The following is a 22,150-nucleotide window of genomic DNA, read 5'->3' as shown; positions in this document are numbered from 1 at the left end:
TGGTTAAAGTCACTAATATTGCTTTGTTAGGACGCTTGTTAGCTACCAGCCCTCCCCTATCCACAACCCTCTATCTTGCTGACATGTGTGTTTAAGTCCAAATCATCAGTAATCATCTCAAGGCTGATGACCTGGAGGCTCATAATTCCTCAATTGATTTTTATTTTTCTTACAATATTTGTAAAATGAGCGAGAATAGCTATTTGACACCTTAATATATATGTATGGTATATGTTAAGTTTTAGGCTGCAATTTCTTTTAATATACTGACAGTGTGATGATACATGAAAAAGCAAAATATCAGTCTGTAATGCTCTTCAAAAAATAATAAGCTATAAATTATCTTTTATTAGGTACCTAAAGAATCTTTATAAAGCAGCTAGAATTAAAAAAAAGATTGCTGCTTTTATGATCAATTCATTAGAAACTACTGTGGCAACTGTTTTCAATGTGTTTATTCTCTAGAGCTAGTCAAAACTTATTATTAATTATTTTGCTAAATAGAAAAACTTCAAGATAGAAAATTTTAGTTTTTTTAAAAAAATGCTTTAAGTATTATTAATCAGAACTACTCTAGCAGCAAAGCAAAAATGTTCATATGCCACATCTCCTAGGTTTTATGTTTGGCTTTCAGAATGAACAGTTGGTCATTTTCAATACTATTATAATATGATCAGTTAATAAGTCTGATAAAAATTTTCCAACTTGTCACTTTTGAAAAGGAGAGGATATTTTTGATACAGATATATAAGAAAAATTTCAGAGCTTGAAATTTCATGCATCCTGTGCCCATAAATAAGAAAGTAACTATTAATCTAGTTATCTACATGTATAAAGAAAAAAAAGCTGCTAATCAATATTCTTGCTAAAAAATAAATTATTACAAAACACAGGCAACTTCCCTCCTTTATAAATGATTAAAAACCTAGGTAAAAATGTAGTGTTTCCCCAATCAATAAAAAACAATACATACCAAGTAGAAGAATAGTCAAGTCTAGGAGAGACTAACAAAAATGAGCCACTCATATTTCAGGTACAGGTGACAAATATATTTCTCTTTATTACTATTAAGGTTTTCTCCAATGTCTTTTGGTAGTGGAGGCATTTTATTTGATACCACTGTTGCTCATGGTTTGAGCCCTACACACTCCCTTCCCTTTCACCTCAAAGGGAATTCCTTTGTATGTAGCCACACACTCATCATTAGTGTGAAGATCAGGCTGGATCTGCTCCCAAATCTTCTTCTTAGGGTTCAGCTCCTTGTCAGGAATTCCTGTGTAGGAAGAAAAAAAGCGCAAGAAAATTACACTGCTAATGTGCAAAAATACTAAAAAGACTGTCTACAGAGATTTCCAGTGAACTGTCTTGGCAGCATTTTCTGATTTTTGGACCTAATCAAACTCTTAACATTTATTTTATTTTTATTATGTCAGCAGTTTATATTCTTGATTGGTAAAATAAAATAGTTTTTGTTGTTTCTTTACATATGTTAAAGATGTTATATTTTATTCTTATATTTTTGTAAGTAATAAAGCTCAATGAATATATGTCCAAATTATTAAAATAATAAAATGTAAGATACTCACTGATACGGTTTGAGTCTGTGTTCCCACCTAAATACCATATTCAATTGTGATTCCTTATGTTGGAGGTGGAGGCCGGTGAGAGGTGATTGGATTACATGGGCAGATTTCCTCCTTGGTGCTGGTTTTGTGACAGTGAGTTATCCTGAAATCCAGTTGTTTCAAAGTGTGGCATCTCCCTGCTCTCTCTCGGTCCTCGCCTGCCATATAAGATGCTTGCTCTTGCTTTGACTTCCGCCATGAGTAAAATTTCCCTGAGGCCTCCCCAAAAGCAGATGCTGCTATTCTTCCTGTACAGCCTACTGAACTGTGAGACAATTAAACCTCTTTTCCTTATAAATCACCTAGCCCTGGGCATTTCTTTACAGCAGTGCATGAATGGATTAATATATTCATTTTATTATTAAATATAAAGAAAAATTATGAAGAAACGAAAACATATTTTGATGTTATATTTTTACAACTGGTAGAAGCAGCTTATGCTTTACTATGTTTCAAAACACAAAATGAACAGCTAGATCACTGCTCTAGTGCTAAAGATTTCTCATCAATAGTGGAGAATGGCTTAGATTTTGGGATTCCATAGCTAATGACGATAACTACTTTGGATTTCATTTGCTACTCATTCCACTTGGTGAGATGTAAAGAAATAGAAAGTAGTAGTGAGGAGACAGGGACTAATATTTTCTAAGCACTAGGAACTAGTTGTTGCCTAAAACTCACACCACTGTGACTCTAATTTTAAGTATAAAGAAACTGAAGCTCAGAAAATACACGTTTCTCAATGTCACACAATCAACAAAGCCCATGTTCTGCTAGTACAGCACTCTGTCCCCTGACAAACTATATTTCAGAAAACAAACAACCCTCTTACATGTGGTTAATACCCAAAACCCTTCTATTTATAGTAACTCACACTATAAATTTTATAATAAAAGAAAAATTAGTAGTAGAGTATATCTGGTCTAGACTTAATAACAATATATCAAACAATTCCTCTACTTAATGACAGAAAAGTAGAGAGTAAAGTTTACTACAAGTTCAGAATTTACTATAAGTTCAATATTTAGAATGAAGAATCAGTTCAACAAACAATGAACAAAAGTGACATATCTCTTAAGCTGTAGAACTTCAATGATTCAATTACTTTTCTGGAGGTAATAAACAAATATTGCTGAAGTATAATTAAGTAATGAGAGAAATATAAATCTTCTAGATCTTTTTTTTCACTGACTCCTAAGTTGAGATCTCTTGGAATTACTTAAAAAGAATCCTTTAAATACTGAAGTACTTACATTTTATATTCTGATGACATCTTATATAAACTAGTGTTTATTTTCCACTCATATATAGAGAAGAATAATAAAACTAAGTAAATTAGCTGGTCATTGTAGTTTTGTTCTTTATTGGCCCTTCAGAGACTATGAAACTGGCAAGAACATACAACACGGCCTTCTAACATGCAAGTTTTCAGACATAAAGAGTAATTAATTGAATGACACACCTACAGTAGAACATGCAATGAAACTAAAACTGAAAGACTGACTGGTATAAAAAATAAGGATTTCTCTTAGTCCATTAAGGACATTTGATTGGACAAGAGAGAAACTAATAGAATGGAAAAAAAAAAAAAAACAATAAATAAACTTCAATTATATTGCTCCTTAGATTCATTAGATTTTTATTTATTATTTGTAAATCATTCCTTAATCTATAATCAAAATCTTGTGCAGATATTGTGTGGGAAAGTGGGCACTCCAGGACTCTGGAAGGCTAGAGGCAGAGCTACTATTCAGGGAGACCTGAGCACTGATTCAGATTTGCAACCTTGGCCCAAAAGGAGCTGCCAAACTGATAATAAGTTAGTTAAGAAGCGGACTGACATACATGCTTCTTATGAAGAATATAGATTGCATGTGTAAATTCTTGCTGAAAGCAGATGTAAGCCCTAAGTATAAAAAGCTGTGATGCAGCTTCTCAAATCTATAAAGAAACTACCATGTAAACTAGATAATATCCATAATACACAACATGTATATAGTGCTTACTAGGTGCTGGTCACTGTACTGAATGCTGTACATATATTAACTTTTTAATCCTCTCAGTACATATGTAAGTAATATTCATTATTCTCATCTTACAGATGAGAACATTGAGGCACAAAAGTTATAGCAAAGAATTTAAAATACCAGGCAGTTGGGTAAGTGTTTCAAAAGTTAAAGCTTATAAAACCCAGATGAGGCAAGTACCAACTTAAAAACCCCTTCTTGTAGGTGAGAAAGCCAAGGTTCAGAAATATTTGAATAGGATGAGTGAGTGAGTCATGCAGCTATCTTGCAAAAGAGCCAGTGGCTCAAGTGGAGTGAGCAAGGAAAAGTTGGAGTTCCTAAGATTAACAAAATAATGAGAGACCACTTTAAGGACTTGGGCTTGTACTGTAGGTAAGATGAAAAGCTTCTGAATAGTTTTGAGCAGAGTAATATAATTTGATCTAGATCATTCTGGCTGCTCCAATTGAAAACAAATGGAAGAAAAGAGGGGGCAACAGCAGGATGATCAGTTTAGAAGACTTCTGTAAATATGTAGATAAGAGATGTTGGTTTTGAGACTAGGGTGGTAGTAGCGGAGTTAATACTAATTCTAGGCACGTTCAGAAAGTAGAACCACTAGGATTTTCTGAGGCAAAGATGTAGGGTATGAGAAAAGCAGTTAATCAACTAGGAGAATGGAAATGCTATCAAATAAGATGAAAAATACTGTGGAAAAGGAAAGTCTGGGGGGAAGAATGGGATTCATGTCCTTCCCCCTTGGAGCATGTACATCGAAGAGTTCATTTGGCAGCTATCTAGCTTATCTAAGTGACTAGGTAAAATTGCCAAAGGAATGAGCATGGAAAAAAAGAGGTCCAAAACCAAGGTCTGAGACCCTATAACAGTAAGAGGCCAGGGAGGTATAGCAAAGTACATGACAGGGGCAGCCAGTGAAGCAGGAGGACCACCAAGAGAGTATGGTACCAGAAGTCAAGTTAATTAATAACAAGACTGACAACTAGACATAAAGCTACAGGGAGTTATTGGTGATCTTACCCAGAGCAGTTCTGGCGAAACACAGTGGGGAGAGAAAACTGATTACAATGGGGTTTCAAGAGGAGGAATCAAGTATAGACAATTTGGCTTTTTAATAAATGGACTTAAAATTTAAAGCTATGCTTTATAATTAGCTATTAATTTCTATTATTAATAAGACTCAATATCAATACAAATCAGCATGATCTTTAAAAGTCTGACTGTAAATTCCTACTTATTATTTGATCATAAATAGTACATTCTCACAAATACCTGTCATTGTCTTTGTCTCCTAGCTCTAATACTGTTTTCAAGTTAGTTACGCTTGGTGGGAGTAGAGTGGTGATCATAAGCTCCATGAATCTAAAGCCATCAGGCATCTCTGAGAAATCATAGAGACTGAGATTTTCCCAAAACTAATTTCTAAAAAAAAGTTGTTCGAGCATAGACTGCTATGATTTCTCATCTACCAAGGTTCAAGACAAACATTCATTCAAAGTCATAGGTAGTTGTAAAAAAGCAAAAAGAACAAACCCCCCCCCTTTTTTAAGACTACTCTATTTTTGATTAGGAGGGTGGAAATAAGCTCCAAGGACATTATTCCATGCTTTCATCTATATTTTCTGTCTTACTATTCCATGTTAAAACTCTTCATAAAATACATAAATAAATAAAACTCTTTGTATTGTAATATTTCATTAAACAGTTAATAGAGTATTTTTAAAGATACGTATATAATCACACCAGCCTTGCAATTTCAATAAAACTCAGCTATTTGCAATCAGAAATGACAAAGGTGACATTACAATCAATCTCACAGAAATACAAAAGAACCTCAAAGACCACTACAAACATCTCTTCGCACACAAATTAAAAAATGGATAAATTTTTAGAAACACACAACCTCCCAAGATTGTACTAGGAAGACAGTAAAAACCTGAACAGACAAATAACAAGTTCTCAAACTGAATCGGTAATACAAACCTACTAATTAAAAAAAGCCCTGGTATGGTGGTGCATGCCTGTAGTCTCAACTACTTGGGAGGATGAGGTGAGAGGTTGGCTTTGATGAGCCAAGATAATGCCACTGCACTCCAGCCTGGATTCACAGGTGAATTCTTCCAGATGTACAAAGAAGAACTGGTATGAATCCTACTAAGACTATTTCAAAAAACTGAGGAAGAGGAACTCCTCTCTTATGTATCCTATAAAGCCAGCATCAGCCTGATACTAAAATCATCAGAGAAAAAAAGAAAACTGTAGGTCAATATCTCTGATGAACAGACACAAAAATCCTCAACAAAATACTAGCAAATCAAATACAGTGGCACATCAAAAAGCAATACACCACACTCGCCTTTTGGCTCTCTGAGCAGCACTACGGCGGTTGGCAAGAACAAGCGCCTTACGAAAGGCAGCAAAAAAGGGAGCCAAGAAGAAAGTGGTTGATCCATTTTCTAAGAAAGATTGGTATGATGTGAAAGCACCCACTATGTTCAATGTAAGAAATATTGGAAAGACGCTAGTCACCAGGACCCAAGGAACCAAAATTGCATCTGATGGCCTCGAGGGTCAAGTGTTTGAAGTTAGTCTTGCTGATTTGCAGAATGATGAAGTTGCATTTAGGAAATTCAAGCTAATTACTGAAGATGTTCAGGGCAAAAACTGCCTGACTAACTTCCATGGTATGGATCTTACCCATGACAAAATGTGTTCCATGGTCAAAAAATGGCAGACAATGATTGAAGCTCATGTTGATGTCAAGACTACCGATGGTTACTATCGATGGTTACTTGCTTCATCTGTTCTGTGTTGGTTTTACTAAAAAATGCAACAATCAGATACGTAAGACCTCTTATGCTCAGCACCAACAGGTCCGCCAAATCCGGAAGAAGATGATGGAAATCGTGACCTGAGAGGTGCAGACAAATGACTTGAAAGAAGTGGTCAATAAATTGATTCCAGACAGCACTTGAAAAGACACAGAAAAGGCTTGCCAATCTATTTATCCTCTTCATGATGTCTTCATTAGAAAAGTAAAAATGCTGAAGAAGCCCAACTTTGACCTGGGAAAACTCATGGAGCTTCATGGTGAAGGCAGCAGTTCTGGAAAGGCCACTGCGGACGAGACAGGTACTAAAGTTGAACGAGCTGATGGATACGAACCATCAGTCCATGAATCTGTTTAAAGTTCAGACTTATAATGATAGCAAATAAAAAGTCTTATTTGTGGGGGGGGGGGGGGAAGCAATACACCACAATCAAGTAATCGAATAGGCTTTATTCCTGGGATGCAAGGCTGTTTCAACATATGCAAATCAATAAAAGTGATTCACCATATAAATAGAAGATCAAAAATTATATAAGCATCTCAACAGATACAGAAAAAGTTTCAAATAAAATCTACATCCCGTCACGATAAAACCCTCAATAGACTAGAGATCAAAGGAACAGACCTCAAAATAATAAGAGCCATCTATGACAAACCCACAGCCAACATAATACCTAAAGGGCAAAAGCTGGAACCACTCCCCTTGAAAACTGGAATTACTCCTATTTAACACAGAAATGGAAATCCTAGACAGAGCAATCAGGCAAGAGAAAGAAAGAAAAGGCATCCAAACAGGAAAAGAAGTCAAATTAGCTCTTCACTGATTTATGATTCTGTACTTAAAAAAACCTAAAGACTTTGCCAAAAGGCTCCCAGAGCTGATAAATAACTTTAGTAAAGTTTCTGGATACAAAATCAATGTGCAAAATTCAGTAGCATTTCTATACACCAAAGTTCAAGCTGAGAGTCAAATCAAGAACACAATCCCATTTATAATAGCCACACAAAAAATGAACTATCTAGAAATACAGCTAATGAAGGAGATGAAAGATCTCTACAAGAACTATAAAACACTGCTGAAAGAAATCATAGATGATACAAACACACGGCAAAACACTGTACACTCATGGATTGGAAGAATTAATATTGTTAAAATTGCCTTACTGCCCAAAGTAATCTACAGAGTTAACACTATCAAACTACCAACATCATTAATCACAGAATTAGAAAAAAAATTCTAAAGTGCATATGGAATGAGAAAAGAGTCCAAATAGGCAAAATAATTCTAAGCAAAAAGAACATAAATGGAGGCATCATACTAACCATCTTCAAACTATCCTACAAGGCTAGAATAACCAAAACAGAATGGTACTGGTACAAAAAGAGACACAGAGACAAATGAAACAAGATAAAGAACCCAGAAATAAAGCTGCACACCTACAACCATCTGATCTCCAACAAGACAACAACAGCAAGCAACGGGAAAAAAAACTCTATTCAATAGATGGTGCTGGAATAACTGACTAGCCATATGCAGAAGAGTAAAATAGGATCCCAATATTTCAGCATATACAAAAGTTAACTCAAGATGGATTAAAGAATTGAATATAAGTTATGTGTATGTTGAACCAGCCTTGCATTCCTGGAATGAAGCCTACCTTGATCAAGATGGATAAGCTTTTTGATGTGCTGTTGCATTCAGTTTGCCAGTATTTTAATGAAGATTTTTGCATCAATGCTTATCATGGATATTGGCCTGAAATTTTCGTTTTTAGTTATGTCTCTGCCAGGTTTTCATATCAGGATGATGTTGGTCTCATAAAATGAGTCAGGGAGGATTCTCTCTTTTTGTATTGTTTGGAATAGTTTCAGAAGGAAAGGTACCACCTGCTCTTTGTATGTCTGGTAGAATTCGGCTATGAGCCCATCTAGACCTGAACTTTTTTTGGTTGGTAGGCTATTAATTGCTGCCTCAACTTCGGACCCTGTTATTGGTCTATTCAGGGATTCAACTTCTTCCTGGTTTAGTCTTGGGAGGATCTGAGTGTAGAGGAATTTATCCATTTCTTCTAGATTTTCTAGAACAGAGGCCTCAGAAGTAATGCCACACATCTACAACCATCTGATCTTTGACAAACCTGACAAAAACAAGCAATGTGGAAAGGATTCCCTGTTTAAATGGTGTTGGGAAAACTGGCTAGCCATGTGTAGAAAACTGAAATTGGACCGGTTCCACACCTTATACAAAAATTAACTCAGATTGATTAAAGATTGAAACATAAGACCTAACACCATAAAAACCCTGGAAGAAAACCTGGCAATACCATTCAGGACATAGGCATAGGCAAGGATCATGACTAAAACACCAAAAGCATTGGCAACAAAAGCCAAAATAGACAAATGGGATCTAATTAAACTTAAGAACTTCTGCACAGCAAAATAAACTATCATGAGAGTGAACCGGCAATCGAAAGAATGGGAAAAAATTTTTGCAATCTACCCATCTGACAAAGGGCTAATATTCAGAATCTACAAAGAACTAAAACAAATTTACAAGAAAAAAACAACTCCCTCAAAAAGTGGGTGAAGAATATGAATAGGTACTTTTCAAAAGAAGACATTTATGCGGCCAACAAACATACGAAAAACTGCTCATCATCACTGGTCATTAAAGAAATGCAAATCAAAACCACATTGAGATACCCCCTCACGCTAGTTAGAATGGCGATCATTAAGATATTAGGAGACAGATGCTGGAGAGGATGTGGAGAAACAGGAATGCTTTTACACTGTCGGCGGGAGTGTAAATTAGTTCAACCATTGTGGAAGACAGTATGGTGATTCCTCAAGGATCTGGAACTAGAAATACCATTTGACCCAGCAATCCCATTACTGCGTATATACCTAAAGGATTATAAATCAATTATAAAGACACATGCACACATATGCTCAATGTGGTACTGTTTACAATAGCAAAGACTTGGAATCAACCCAAATGCCCATCAAATATAGACTGGATAAAGAAAATGTGGCACCTATACACCACGGAATACTATGCAATCATAAAATGGATGAGTTCCTGGTCTTTGCAGGGACATCAATGAATCTGGAAACCACCATTCTCAATGAAGTGACACAAGAACAAAAACCAAACATCGCATGTTCTCACTCATAAGTGGGTGTTGAGCAATGAGAACACATGGACACAGGGAGGGGGACATCACACACTGGGGCCTGTTGGGGGGTAAGGAGACCAAGGGAGGGATAACGGGTTGGGGGAATTGGGGAGGGGTAACATTAGGAGAAATAGTAACATAGGTGATAAGAGGATGGATGCAGCAAACCACCATGGCATGTGTATACCTATGTAACAATCCTGTACAATCTGCACATGTGCCCCAGAACTTAAAGTATAATAATAATAAAAAAGAATTAAACGTAAGACTTAAAACTGTAAAAATCCTAGAAGAAAATCTAGGAAATACCCTCTCAATATCACTCTTGACAAAAATTATATGAAATACCCTTCTCAATATCAACCTTGGCAAAGAATTTATGACTCAGTCTCTAAAAGCAATTGCAATGAAAACAAAAGTTGACAAGTGGGAGCTGATTAAAGAGCTTCTGTACAACAAAAGAAACTAACAGTAGAATAAACAGACAACCTAAGGAATGGGAAAAAATATTAGAAAACTATGCATCCAACAAAGTTCTCATATCCAGAATCCATAAGGAACTTAATTCAACAAGCAAAAAACAAATAACCCCATTAAAACATTAGCAAAGAACATGAACAGATACTTCTCAACAGAAGACATATATGCTGTCAACAAATATCAAAAATGCTCAACATCACTAATCACCACAGAAATGCAAATCAAAACCACAATGAGAAACATCTCATACCCGTCAGAATGGCTATTATTAAGAAGACAAAAAAATAACAGATGTTGGCAAGGTGGAGGACAAGAAGGAATGTAAATTAGTTCAGCCACTGTAGAAAGCAGTTTGGAATTTCTCAAAGAACTTAAAACAGAACTACCATTTGACCCTGCAATCCCATTACTGGGTATGTACTCAAAGAAAAATAGATCTTTCTACAAAAAAGACAAATACACTATATGTTCACTGCAGCACTATTCACAATAGCAAAGACATGGAATCAACTCAGGTATCCATCAACAGTGGACTGGATAAAAAAAATGCGGTACATATATATTATGGAATACTATGCAGCCTTAAAAAAGAAGAAAATTACATCCTTTGCAGCAACATGGATGCAGCTGGAAACCATTATCCTAAGTAACTCAATACAAGAACAGAAAATCAAATACAGTATGTTCTCACTTAATAGTGAGAGCTAAACCTAAATACTGAGCATACATGGACAGGAAGATGGAAACAAAAGACACTGAGCACTACTAGAAGGGAGGCTAGGAGTTGGGTAAGGGTAGGGTAAGGGTTGAAAAACTACCTATTAGGTACTGTGCTCACTACACGGGTGATGGCATCATTCCTACACTAAATCTGAAGGAAATACAATTTGTCAATATAAGAAACCTGCAAATGTATCCTTTGAGCCTAAAATAAAAGTTGAAAAAAAAAAAACAACTTAGTTTAATTTTGTTGTACCATTAAAAAATATTTCACTCACACACAAAAAAAATCCCCAGTCATTTAACTTTTGAACTAATTCTATTTGTTATCCTCATTTATTTCTGCTTTTCCAATTTTAACTTAGATATTTTCTTTTCTTTTCTTTTTTTTTTTTTAAATTTTGAGATAGAGTTTCGCTCTTGTTACCCAGGCTGGAGTGCAATGGCTCAATCTCAGCTCACCACAACCTGTGCCTCCCAGGTTCAAGCAATTCTCCTGCCTCAGCCTCCCGAGTAGCTGGGACTACAGGCGTGTGCCACCGTGCCCAGCTAATTTTTGTATTTTTATTAGAGATGGGGTTTCACCATGTTGACCAGGATGGTCTTGATCTCTTGACCTCATGATCCACTCAGCCTCCCAAAGTGCTGGGGTTATAGGCGTGAGTCACCATGCCCGGCCGATATTTTCTTTATATACTGAAGTTGAGTAAAAACATGTGCAAGTATATTATTAGATGGCACTTATAATTATAAATCTAAACTTTTCATCTCTTTCTGTGCTGCAGCATGAGACAATCTACAGCATAAGTGATTTTGCATCTCATTAATCTGGTCTCTATCCATGTCATACTTTTCTGCTATGCTGGTATTAATATTATTGCTTTAGTTAGGACATTATTGTTCTCTGTGGTGTTGTATTAGTCTGTTCTCACGCTGCTAATAAAGATATTCCCAAGGTTGGGTAATTTCTAAAGCAAAGCGGTTTAACTGGCATACAGTTCTACATGAATGGGGAGGTCTCACAATCATGGCAGAAGGTTAAAGAGGAGCAAAGGAACACCTTACACGGCAGCAGGGAAGAGTGTGTGTGTAGTGGAACTGCCCTTTTATAAAACCATCAGATCTCATGAGACTTATTCACTTCATGAGAACAGCACAAGAAAATCCTTTCCCCAGGATTTAATTACCTTCTACCAGGTACCTCCCATGACACATGAGAATTGTGGGAGCTATAATTCAAGGTAAGATTTGGCTGGGGACACAACCAAACCATATCATTCCACCCCAGGCCCTTCCTAAATCTCATGTCCTCACATTTCAAAACCAATCATGCCTTCCCAATAGTCCCCCAAAATCTCAACTCATTTTAGCATCAACTAAAAGTCCACAGTCCAACATCTCATCTGAGACAAGGCAAGTCCCTTCTGCCTATGAAGCTATAAAATCAAAAGCAAGTTAGTTACTTCCCAGATACAATGGAGGTACAGGCATCGGGTAAATACATCATTCCAAATGGGAGAAACTGGCCAAAACTAAGAGGCTACAGACTCCATGCAAGTTTGAAATCAAGTAGGGTAGTCACTAAACCTCAAAGTTCCAAAATGATCTCCTTTGACTCCAAGTCTCACATGCAGGTCACACTGATGCAAGAGGTGGGCTCCCAAGGCCTTGGACAGCTCCGCCCCTCTGACTTCGTAAGGTATAGCCATCATCCCAGCTGCTTTCACAGACTGGAGTTTCTGAAGCTTTTGCAGGCACACAGTGGAAGCTGTTGGTGGATCTATGATTCTAGGATCTGGAGGGCAGTGGCCCTCTTCTCACAGCTCTCCTAGGCGGTGCCCCAGTGGGGATTCTGTGTGGAGGGTCCCATCCCACATTTCTCTTCTGCACTGCCCTAGCAGAGGTTCTCCATGACAGCCCTGCTCCTGTAAATTTCTGCCTGGACATACAGGGGTTTCCATACATCTGAAATCTAGTTGGAGGTTCCCAAACCTCAATTCTTGATTTACGTGCATCTGCAGGCTCAACACCATGTGGAAGCTGCCAAGGCTTAGGGCTTACACCTTCTGAAGCAAGGGACTGAGCTGTATTTCAGCCCTTTTTAGCCATAGCTGGAGCAGTTGAGAAGCAGGGCACCAAGTCCTTAAGCTGCACACAGCATGGGGGCCCTGGGCCGAGCCCAGGAAACCATTTTTTCCTCCTAGGCCTCAGGTCCTTTGCTGGGAGGGGCTGCTATAAAGGACTCTGACATTCCCTAGAGACATTTTCCCATTGTCTTGGCAAATAATATTTGGCTCCTTGCTTATATAAATTTCTGTAGCTGACAGAAATGGATTTTTCTTTTCTACTGCATCGTCCGCAAACTTTTCAAATTTTTATGTTCTGCTTCCCTTTTAAACATATGTTCCAATTCCAAACCATGTCTTTGTGAATGAATAAAACTGAATGCTTTTTAAGAGCACCTAAGTCATCTCTTAAATGCTTTGCTGCTTAGCAGTTTCTTCTGCCAGATACCCCAAATCATCTCTCTCAAGTTCAAAGTTCCACAGATCTCTAGGGAAGGGGCAAAATGCCACCAGTCTCTTTAATAAAGCATAGCAAGGATCACCTTTGCTTCAGTTCCAACTAGTTCCTCATCTCTGAGACTACCTCAGCCTGGACTTTATTGTGCATATCACTATCAACATTTTGGTCAAAGCCATTCAACAAGTCTCTAGAAGGTTCCAAACTTTCCCACATTTTCTTGTCTTCCAAGTCCTCCAAGTATCCAGGAAGTCCCAAACTATCCCACATTTTCTTATCTTCTTCTGAGTCCTCCAAACTGTTCCAACCTCTGCCTGTTATCCAGTTTCAAAGTCGCTTTCATACTTTCAGGTATCTTTATAGCAGCACCCTGGTACCAATTTACTGTATTAGTCCATTCTCATGCTGCTAATAAAGATATATCCAAGACTGGGTCATTTATAAAGAAAAGAGGTTTAATGGACTCGCAGTTCCACATGACTGGAGAGGCCTCACAATCAAGGCAAAAGGCGAAAGAGGAGCAAAGGCATGTCTTTTATACCAGCAGCCAAGAGAGTGTGTGTAGTGTAACTGTCCTTTTATAAAACCATCAGATTTCATGAGATTTATTCACTATCATGAGAACAGCACAGGTAAAACCTGCCCCAGATTCAGTAACCTCTCACCAGGTCCCTCCCATGATATGTGGCGATTATGGGAGCTACAATTCAAGATGAGATTTCAGTGGGGACATAGTCAAACCATATCAGGTGTTTTAAACAACATGTACATTCATGGGGAGGAGAATGGTTATAAGGTTTACTCAATGTGTCATCCTGCGCCAATCTTGAAAAACTCAATAATATGTAAGACTTTGATTCTTACACTGATTCTAATCTTTAAACATTACAAATATCACTTTGAGAACTGATTGCAAAACTATTAAATAATTACTAATAAATATAAATACCTACCTGGGAAAGCTGCAAAAGTAATTCTGTCTCCAGGAACAGACCCATTTGGAGGTGCCAAGATTTCAACTTTCTCTGGTGAACTAGCACACATGACCATTGCTTGAGACAATACTCCCCTCATCTTTGCAGGTTTCAGATTACAAAGTAAAACCACCATCCGATTTTGCATCTGTATAAAATATAAACTGGTTAGTAAAGATGTACACAGATTAAGCCCAATCATATCCAGACTATATTAAGCTACACTGAATATGCTAAGTATCAAATGTTCTACTTTTGTGGATGTACCTTTGTCTCTGTGTGCCCAAAGTCTCTTATTGTTGTTATGAAGCTTTACCTAAACATGAAAAAAAAGTTCCCCCAAATCGATAATGCATTATGGTTAAAAGAGCAGAGGAACTTCAGTTAAAAATGTACTGAATAAAACAGATTTGGTTGTGAATTTCAGCTGCCATTCACTAGCAATGAGACTGCATAAATTTGACATTACTGTTTGCTCAAAAAATGAGAGAAATCATACTGAAAAGTTGTCATAAGGATTAAATCATAATATGCATATAAAGCATTTAGCCTAGCATTAGAATTAAAATAAATGCACACATTCACGTGTGCATTTTTTTTCCCTATACATTTGTTTATTTACAGAGCTATGCTAGATTTATTTTTTAATTAAAAAAAAAAAAAATTGGCTGGGTGTGGCGACTCACACCTATAATCCCAGCTCCTTTGGAAACTCAGGCAGGCAGACTGCTTGAGCCCAGTAGCTTGGGACCAGCCTGGGCAACATGGTAAAACCCAGTCTACAAAAAATACAAAAATTCGCTGGGCATGGTGTATTCACCTATAGTCCCAGCTGGTTGGGAGGCTGAGGTAGAAGGATCACTTGAGCCTGGAGTCTGCAATAAGCCTTGATTATGACACTGAACTCCAGTCTGGGCAACAGAGAAAGACCTTGTCTCAAAAAAAAAAAAAAAAAAAAAAAAATCATTTAACAATTCCAGCATTATGCATCATACAACTAACAGGTAGGGCTATTTCTATAATTTTTTTACAGAAGCAAATAGAAGATCTTTAATCTTCTAATCTGAAGTGTCTTTTTTCTCCAACTAGCAAAAATAAGAAATACAGTTATTTAAATTTTTCCAACAGGTTTAAAATGAATCATACAAGAGGACTATTGCTTGAAGGAGAAAAAAAGATGCATTCTAGATAAAAGATGGTTTTTATAAATAAATGTTATATGGAAATTTACTCTGAAATTCTATGATTTAAAAAAAATGAGCCTAAGAGTCAAATTCAAAATGAATTAGGGGGTCTTCAGAATTAATATTTATCTTCCAATGCTTCAAATAAAGTGACAATGTCACATATATGAGAACTTAAAAGTTATAGCAAAAATGTTTGAGTAGCAACAAGATTAGTTAGATGCAATCCTTTAAGGATCTGATGATAGCTGTAAACCTTTTCCCTAGAAAAATGTACAACCTAAAATATACAATATGTAATTTTGAGAACTAAGTGACCCTGCTTTATAGAATGTTTACTAGTACTACCTTTTTTTTAAAAAAAACTTTTATTTTAGGTTCTATCTTGATGGATTAGAAACAGATGTTTATAAAAATAGCTTTGCTTATAGTTGTGAATAATGGCTGCTGAAAGAGAAAAAATAGTCCACAACTTATAAGAACAGAAAAGATGAACCCCTAACGAGGAGTTTTTCCAATTTAAGTTGGCTTAAGATCACTTGGTTCTTTTCTCCAGTGCTCCTAACTTCATAAGGAGTTATGAATCAGCCTTGGTCCTATATAAATAATAAATATTAAAAAGGAAAAAAAGCACATGCATATGACAAGTCTATCTCTTTTTTCCTAGATAAGAGAAACTTCACTGATCTCCTTAATTCCATCTCCCTCCCATCAACAGAGCAGCCAGAATCATCCTATTAAAATGTTAGGCTGACCAATGTTATTCTTTTGCTCTAAAATCCTACAATGGCTTTAATGTTATTCAGGAAAAATGCCAAAGTCTTTACAAGGATCTATAAGTCATTTGGCACCCTTATCTCTGATTTCATTTCCCATGACTTCCTCATTTATTTACTCTGCTCTTTTCATATTGGCCTCCTGCTATTCCTTGAACACCCCAGGCATCCATCTCTCCCAGGGCTGCCCAAAATGCTCTTCAGCCAGATAGACATATGACTGGCTTTCATTTTCTTAGAATTTTACTCAATGTAATTTTCTTTATGAGGTCTTCCCTGGGGACTTTATATAAAATGTCAACATGATACTGGCCTCAATACTTACTAGATTCTTTGCCTAATTGATTTTTCTCTGGGCGCTTATTATTTAACATACTATATATTTACAATGTCTTGATAATATTTCTGACTCCCTTATAGGAATGTGAGCTTCATAAAGGCAGGGCTATTTTTAAAAATCTGTTTGTTGCCCGGGTGTGGTGGCTCACACCTGTAATTCCAGCATTTTGAGAGGCCAAGGCAGGCGGAATCACCTGAGGTCAGCAGTTCGAGACCAGCCTAGCCAACACGGTGAAACCTCATCTCTACTAACAATACAAAAAATTAGCCAGGTATGGTGGTGGTGCCTGTAATCCCAACTACTCAGGAGGCAGAGGTTGCATTGAGCCGAGATTGCCTCATTGCACTCCAGCCTGGGTGACAGAGTGAGACTGTATCACCAAACAAACAAACAAACAAAAAAGGTTGTCTATCTCTGTATTTTAATTTGTTGCTGCATCCTTTATTTAGATGCCTAACAAATACTCGCAGCTATAAATATGATTGAACAGACATAGGGATTTGTTCAAGTTCACAAAACCAAGAAGCAGCAGAGTGGCAATAAACAAACGCAGAACTATCTTAATGTTGAAGTCCATATTCTTTGCAATATCTCTGAAGCACCATGGGTCAGAGGAAATGGCAGATGATTCAAATCACTATAGAAAGCATCTAGAAAAAGGACATTTAAAACTATCACTGTCTTTGATTCTTTCCACTGTTATTAAATACATTTTTAAAAAACCATTTAATTCTTACAGAAAGTAGATGTTATTCACAAGTAAAGAAAAAGGAAGAAAATAAACTTTTGTTGAGAGGTAGGTTTAAAAGCTTATAAGAAAAAAAAAAGCAACAGTTAGAAAACACCACTCTGAAGGGTATCATTATGGAGTATCAACTTGCTTTTAATTAGTTATCATGCAATGTTACCCTTCATAAAATATATCATAACTACTTTTCACATATTCCAGATACCCAGCTCTAATTCTACTATAGAAACAATTAAATCTTAAATAGGGAATAGTATTATATAAACTATAACCATGGTTTGTTTTCTGAAGCGACACAAAAGCACATTCCTTGGTGCTAAACTCACCAGAAGAAAGGAAAAGTGGAGATACTCTAAGCTTCTCCTATCAATTTCTTTTATGATACACTTAAAATCCAAACTTCACTGGCTCAGATAATTAATCACTGGAGACTTAAAATAAATGAGCTTGTTAAGTAGGAAGTAGAAGAAATCACTTCCTTATACTCTTGATGATAGGTCAATATTAATCCATTACCCGTACTGTGTTCCAGCAATGTTGAAATTAGAGAGCCAAAACAAAATCCCAGGCCAGGGATCAATTTTGATGCTGTCTACGAAGTAAGTAAAGGAAATGAGTAAGGTACCCTAGACAGAAAAAACAAGTAATAGTCTCATTTTTTTTGAGACATGGTAAAAAAAGACAGTTGAGTCTCCCTTTAACCTTCCTTAAGTATAACAGTAACAGAAAAATAAAGATAAATACTAAATAATCACAACTGACCCTCCACCTCAATGATGGAATGGTTGAAACTGTGGCAGAGTGTAACTTCCACCTAAAGGGGCTATCCATTACTAAGTTTTAGCCAATTTCTGCCTCGAAGAAACAGCAGGGTGTTGGGAAAGGTGGAGGTAGAGCTTAGTCCTGAATTTTTAAGAAAAACGACATCAGGATTTTCATGTAAAATTCCATGTGGAAGTATTTTATAAAATACTATGAAAGATAAATTAAAACTTTTGGGGATTGCATTCTTTCCTTGGCCTAACAGTTTGTAATTTATGACCCTGGTCATGTGTATGGCTCTAAAAGCTACATAGTACCTGTAGTTAGAAGCTTCATTACTAACTAACCTTGAATGGTACACAGGAAAGCTGAACAATATAGTGATTAAAGATAATCAGCCTTAGAGTGAGATGTATGAGTATATATACATATATAGAGAAAGCACAAGTTGGTTTACTTCCCAAAACATCATCTGTAAATGAGGATGATACTTCTTAACTGAGAGTTATATATAGTAAGAAATAAAATAGCATGTGAAAAAAAATTCATGTATTAAGTACTTCTAATACAATAGTCAACATAATCATTATTTTCATCACTGTTCCATCATAGAATTGTATCATTCCTTGCTTTTTAAAATCATGTAATATAAACCCAGAAAGCACCAATCTATGAGAACAAATTTTACTTCTCTAAAACCCAAAAAAGTACTTTCATACTTGCGGAAAAATGAGGAGAGGGGATCATGGAGATTAAACTTGCAATTTTTAATGGTATTCCTTTATTTGTTAAAAATGGGATGTTTTGTATTTTGTTGTTACTTAGATTTTACATATATATAAAAATATATATATATATCTCCACACATATATTTTTATGCAAAATACAAAAGTAAAAAGATTTTAAAAATAGAGAAAATAATAAATATTTTCTTCTTATCCTCATGCATTCTATCTTAATTTACAGATATTTTACAGGTTTTTATTGGTTTTATGCTTTTCTTGTTGAATTAACCACATTCAAACTAATCAACTGAACTAATCAACAATGGCACATGTTGTATGGCATACAAAATTGTAATGGAAAGATATCAAGAAAGAGGGAATGAAAATGATGTATGTACACAACAGTAATTTCAGTTGTACAGATTACCTGTTCAAGAGGAACATGATTCACCAGGCCACTGACAACTGTTCTTGGGGCTACTTCTCCAACATCTACTTCTTCTACATACAAAGAATCTGCATCAGGGTGTTTTTTGGCAGTTATGATGCAACCAATTCGAAGATCCAGACGGGAAACATCTATTGGATTAGAGTCGGCACTTCCAGCTACTGATTGCTGTTTTTTCTCCTTCTTCTCTATTAAAAAGTATTTATAAATGGGTAAGCATCAGAAATAAAACCAAACAAATAAAACACGATGAAAACTCCATGGTATCAATACTGATGAACTTAAAAGGAAAAAAAAAAATTATCTTCTATATTCACTGAAATAATAACAAAGAAAAAAAATATTCAACTCATAAAATCTTGAAACTTATTTTAGCTATTTCTCTGTTGTATTTCTATTTGAAAGGTGGTGTGAGGTTGGCAAACTATGGCTCATGGGCCAAATCCAGCCTGTTGCCTGTTTTTGTAAATAAAGTTTTCCTGGAAGAGAACCGTATTCATTCATTTACATATCATCCATGGATACTTTTCCACCAGGGCAGAGTTGAGCAGTTGTGACAAAGACTTTACGGCAGAAAGAATTTGCCTTTCCCTGAAACAGGACAATAGACAATCCTCTAAAACCTTTTACTGTGACTCTTTGCAAGGTGACAAATACTTTATTTAGAAAGAACACCACAGTACCCAAATGATAGAATGAACTAGAGTGAAATACAATTTCACTGATCAAATATTTTCCTCATCACTTATACATATTAATAAGTATACAATTAATTTCTCCATTTCTTAGATTTCCCTGAAGATGTAACAGGATTTTAGGGTTATCCACAGTAACGATTTAAGCAGATAAGAATATTTTATTCTGATTACGTTTTAATAATTATATTTTTATTTATTTGCTGAAAATGTAACTCTATTGACATATAATTACTTTAGCTACTGAGTTAAATACAACCTGCAAAGAGAATTCATATTCTTTAAGATTACAATTCGCTTTTCTGTCCAAAAAAAAGTAAAGGCAAAATAAAACCTCATTGACCTTTGAATCCACAGAATAGAGATAAACTGTTGTAGCTTGGAAGCATTCTTTCTCAACTATACATTTATTTAATCTTTCTTTTTTTTTTTTTTTTTTTTTTTTTTGAGACGGAGTTTCGCTCTTGTTACCCAGGCTGGAGTGCAATGGCGCGATCTCGGCTCACCGCAACCTCCGCCTCCTGGGTTCAGGCAATTCTCCTGTCTCAGCCTCCTGAGTAGCTGGGATTACAGGCACGCGCCACCATGCCCAGCTAATTTTTTTGTATTTTTTAGTAGAGACGGGGTTTCACCATGTTGACCGGGATGGTCTCGATCTCTTGACCTCGTGATCCATCCGCCTCGGCCTCCCAAAGTGCTGGGATTACAGGCTTGAGCCACCGCGCCCGGCTTTCAACATAGATTTACGTGACAATGTTTCAAAATAGTAGGATGGGCAGCCCATGCTGTCAAGGCACTCAAAATCTCTTTTAAGGAAGATAGACATGTACATGTATAATAAATATGTGATAAACATTACATACATGAAATATAGAAACTCAGTGAAGAATAATTTTGCATGAAGCAGGAAAGGAAGATTCTATGTAAAGGTATTCATCATTCATACAACAAAAAGCTTATCAAAGAGGGGATGGAACTAACTTAAAATATTGGCCAATTTTTAAATGTCATTAGCAAGCTTTTAAAAAATTTCACTTTCCATAAATTAGCAAATATTTTTTAAATGGTAAAAATTCAAATGATACACAAAAATATATACAACGAAATTACCAGAATATACCAAAGTCTTAATAGTTATCTTTGTATGATAAACTCTATATATTTACTTAAAAAGTATTGTATTACGATGTATCTATATTTGCATATATTTTAAAATTCTAATCTACTTCCTAGGCATTTGAAATACTTTTATCAAGAATCTTCATTCTAGAAATGACTGCAAATATTAAAATCTATACCAAGATCTTTGTTAATTATCATAAGGAATTTCAGAAATATTTCACTGACAAACGAGTGATGCTCAATTAAGATATGTGGCAGTCTAGCTGGGCGTGGTGGCTCGCGCCTGTAATCCCAGCACTTTCGGAGGCTGAGGTGGGTGGATCACCTGGGATCAAGAGCTCGAGACCAACCTGACCAATATAGTGAAACCCTGTCTCTACTAAAGTACAAAACTTAGCTGGGGATGGTGGTGTGAACCTGTAGTCCCAGCTACTCAGAAGACTGAGACAGTATTGCTTGAACCCGAGAGGCGGAAGTTGCAGAGAGCCAAGATTGCACTACTATACTCCAGCATGAGTGAAAGAGCGAGACTCCGTCTCAAAAAAAAAAAAAAAAAAGATACGTGGCAGTCTAGAAAGACTGTATGGAGACCACAGCCCTTGTATAAGCAGAATCTGGCAATCCTAGCTAGCAGCCAAACACCTCCGGAACAGCACTGTCCAATATGGTAGCTGCCAGCCACATAGTTTATTCAAATTTAAAATAATTTAAATTAGAAATTCAGTTTAGTCATACTACCCACATTTCAAATCTTCAACAACCACATGTGGCCGGCCATTGGCTACCAGGTTGGATAATGCAGATATAGAGTGTTTCCATTATCATACATAGAAAGTTCCATTGGACAGAAGTGTTCTACTCCTATAATTCCATTTGGTCTTGTGTGCTCCCTCTTCCATCAAAGGAGAGCCTTGCTGCCTTCTCCTACTAGAAGATGAATTAATCCTGAGTTAGAACAGTACAACCTCCTTAGAGAATAAAATATGGATTCTACCAAA

General features: G+C 36.2%; 1 protein-coding gene and 1 pseudogene across 3 annotated transcripts in view; one reads left to right on the top strand and one right to left on the bottom strand.

The window, feature by feature from the left end:
• Positions 1-1,034: 1,034 nt before the first annotated feature.
• AIMP1 (aminoacyl tRNA synthetase complex interacting multifunctional protein 1) overlaps positions 1,035-22,150 on the bottom strand; it is a 33,071-nt gene continuing 11,955 nt past the window's right edge. For all 3 annotated transcript variants that reach the window (XM_039468197.2, XM_039468196.2, XM_039468195.2), the window contains exons 5-7: positions 19,315-19,523; positions 14,332-14,500; positions 1,035-1,273 (exon numbers count right to left, since the gene is read on the bottom strand). In XM_039468197.2, coding sequence (XP_039324131.1) covers positions 1,107-1,273; positions 14,332-14,500; positions 19,315-19,523 — 545 coding nt within the window. In that variant the 3' untranslated portion in view covers positions 1,035-1,106. The remainder of the gene's footprint in view (positions 1,274-14,331; positions 14,501-19,314; positions 19,524-22,150) is intronic.
• On the top strand, positions 4,548-6,837 carry LOC141583951 (small ribosomal subunit protein eS1 pseudogene; annotated as a pseudogene).

This window comes from Saimiri boliviensis, chromosome 3 (assembly GCF_048565385.1).
Source record: "Saimiri boliviensis isolate mSaiBol1 chromosome 3, mSaiBol1.pri, whole genome shotgun sequence".
Lineage (NCBI taxonomy): Eukaryota > Metazoa > Chordata > Mammalia > Primates > Cebidae > Saimiri > Saimiri boliviensis.
Note: the sequence above shows the minus strand (reverse complement) of the source record. Positions and strands in the feature narration are given on the sequence as shown.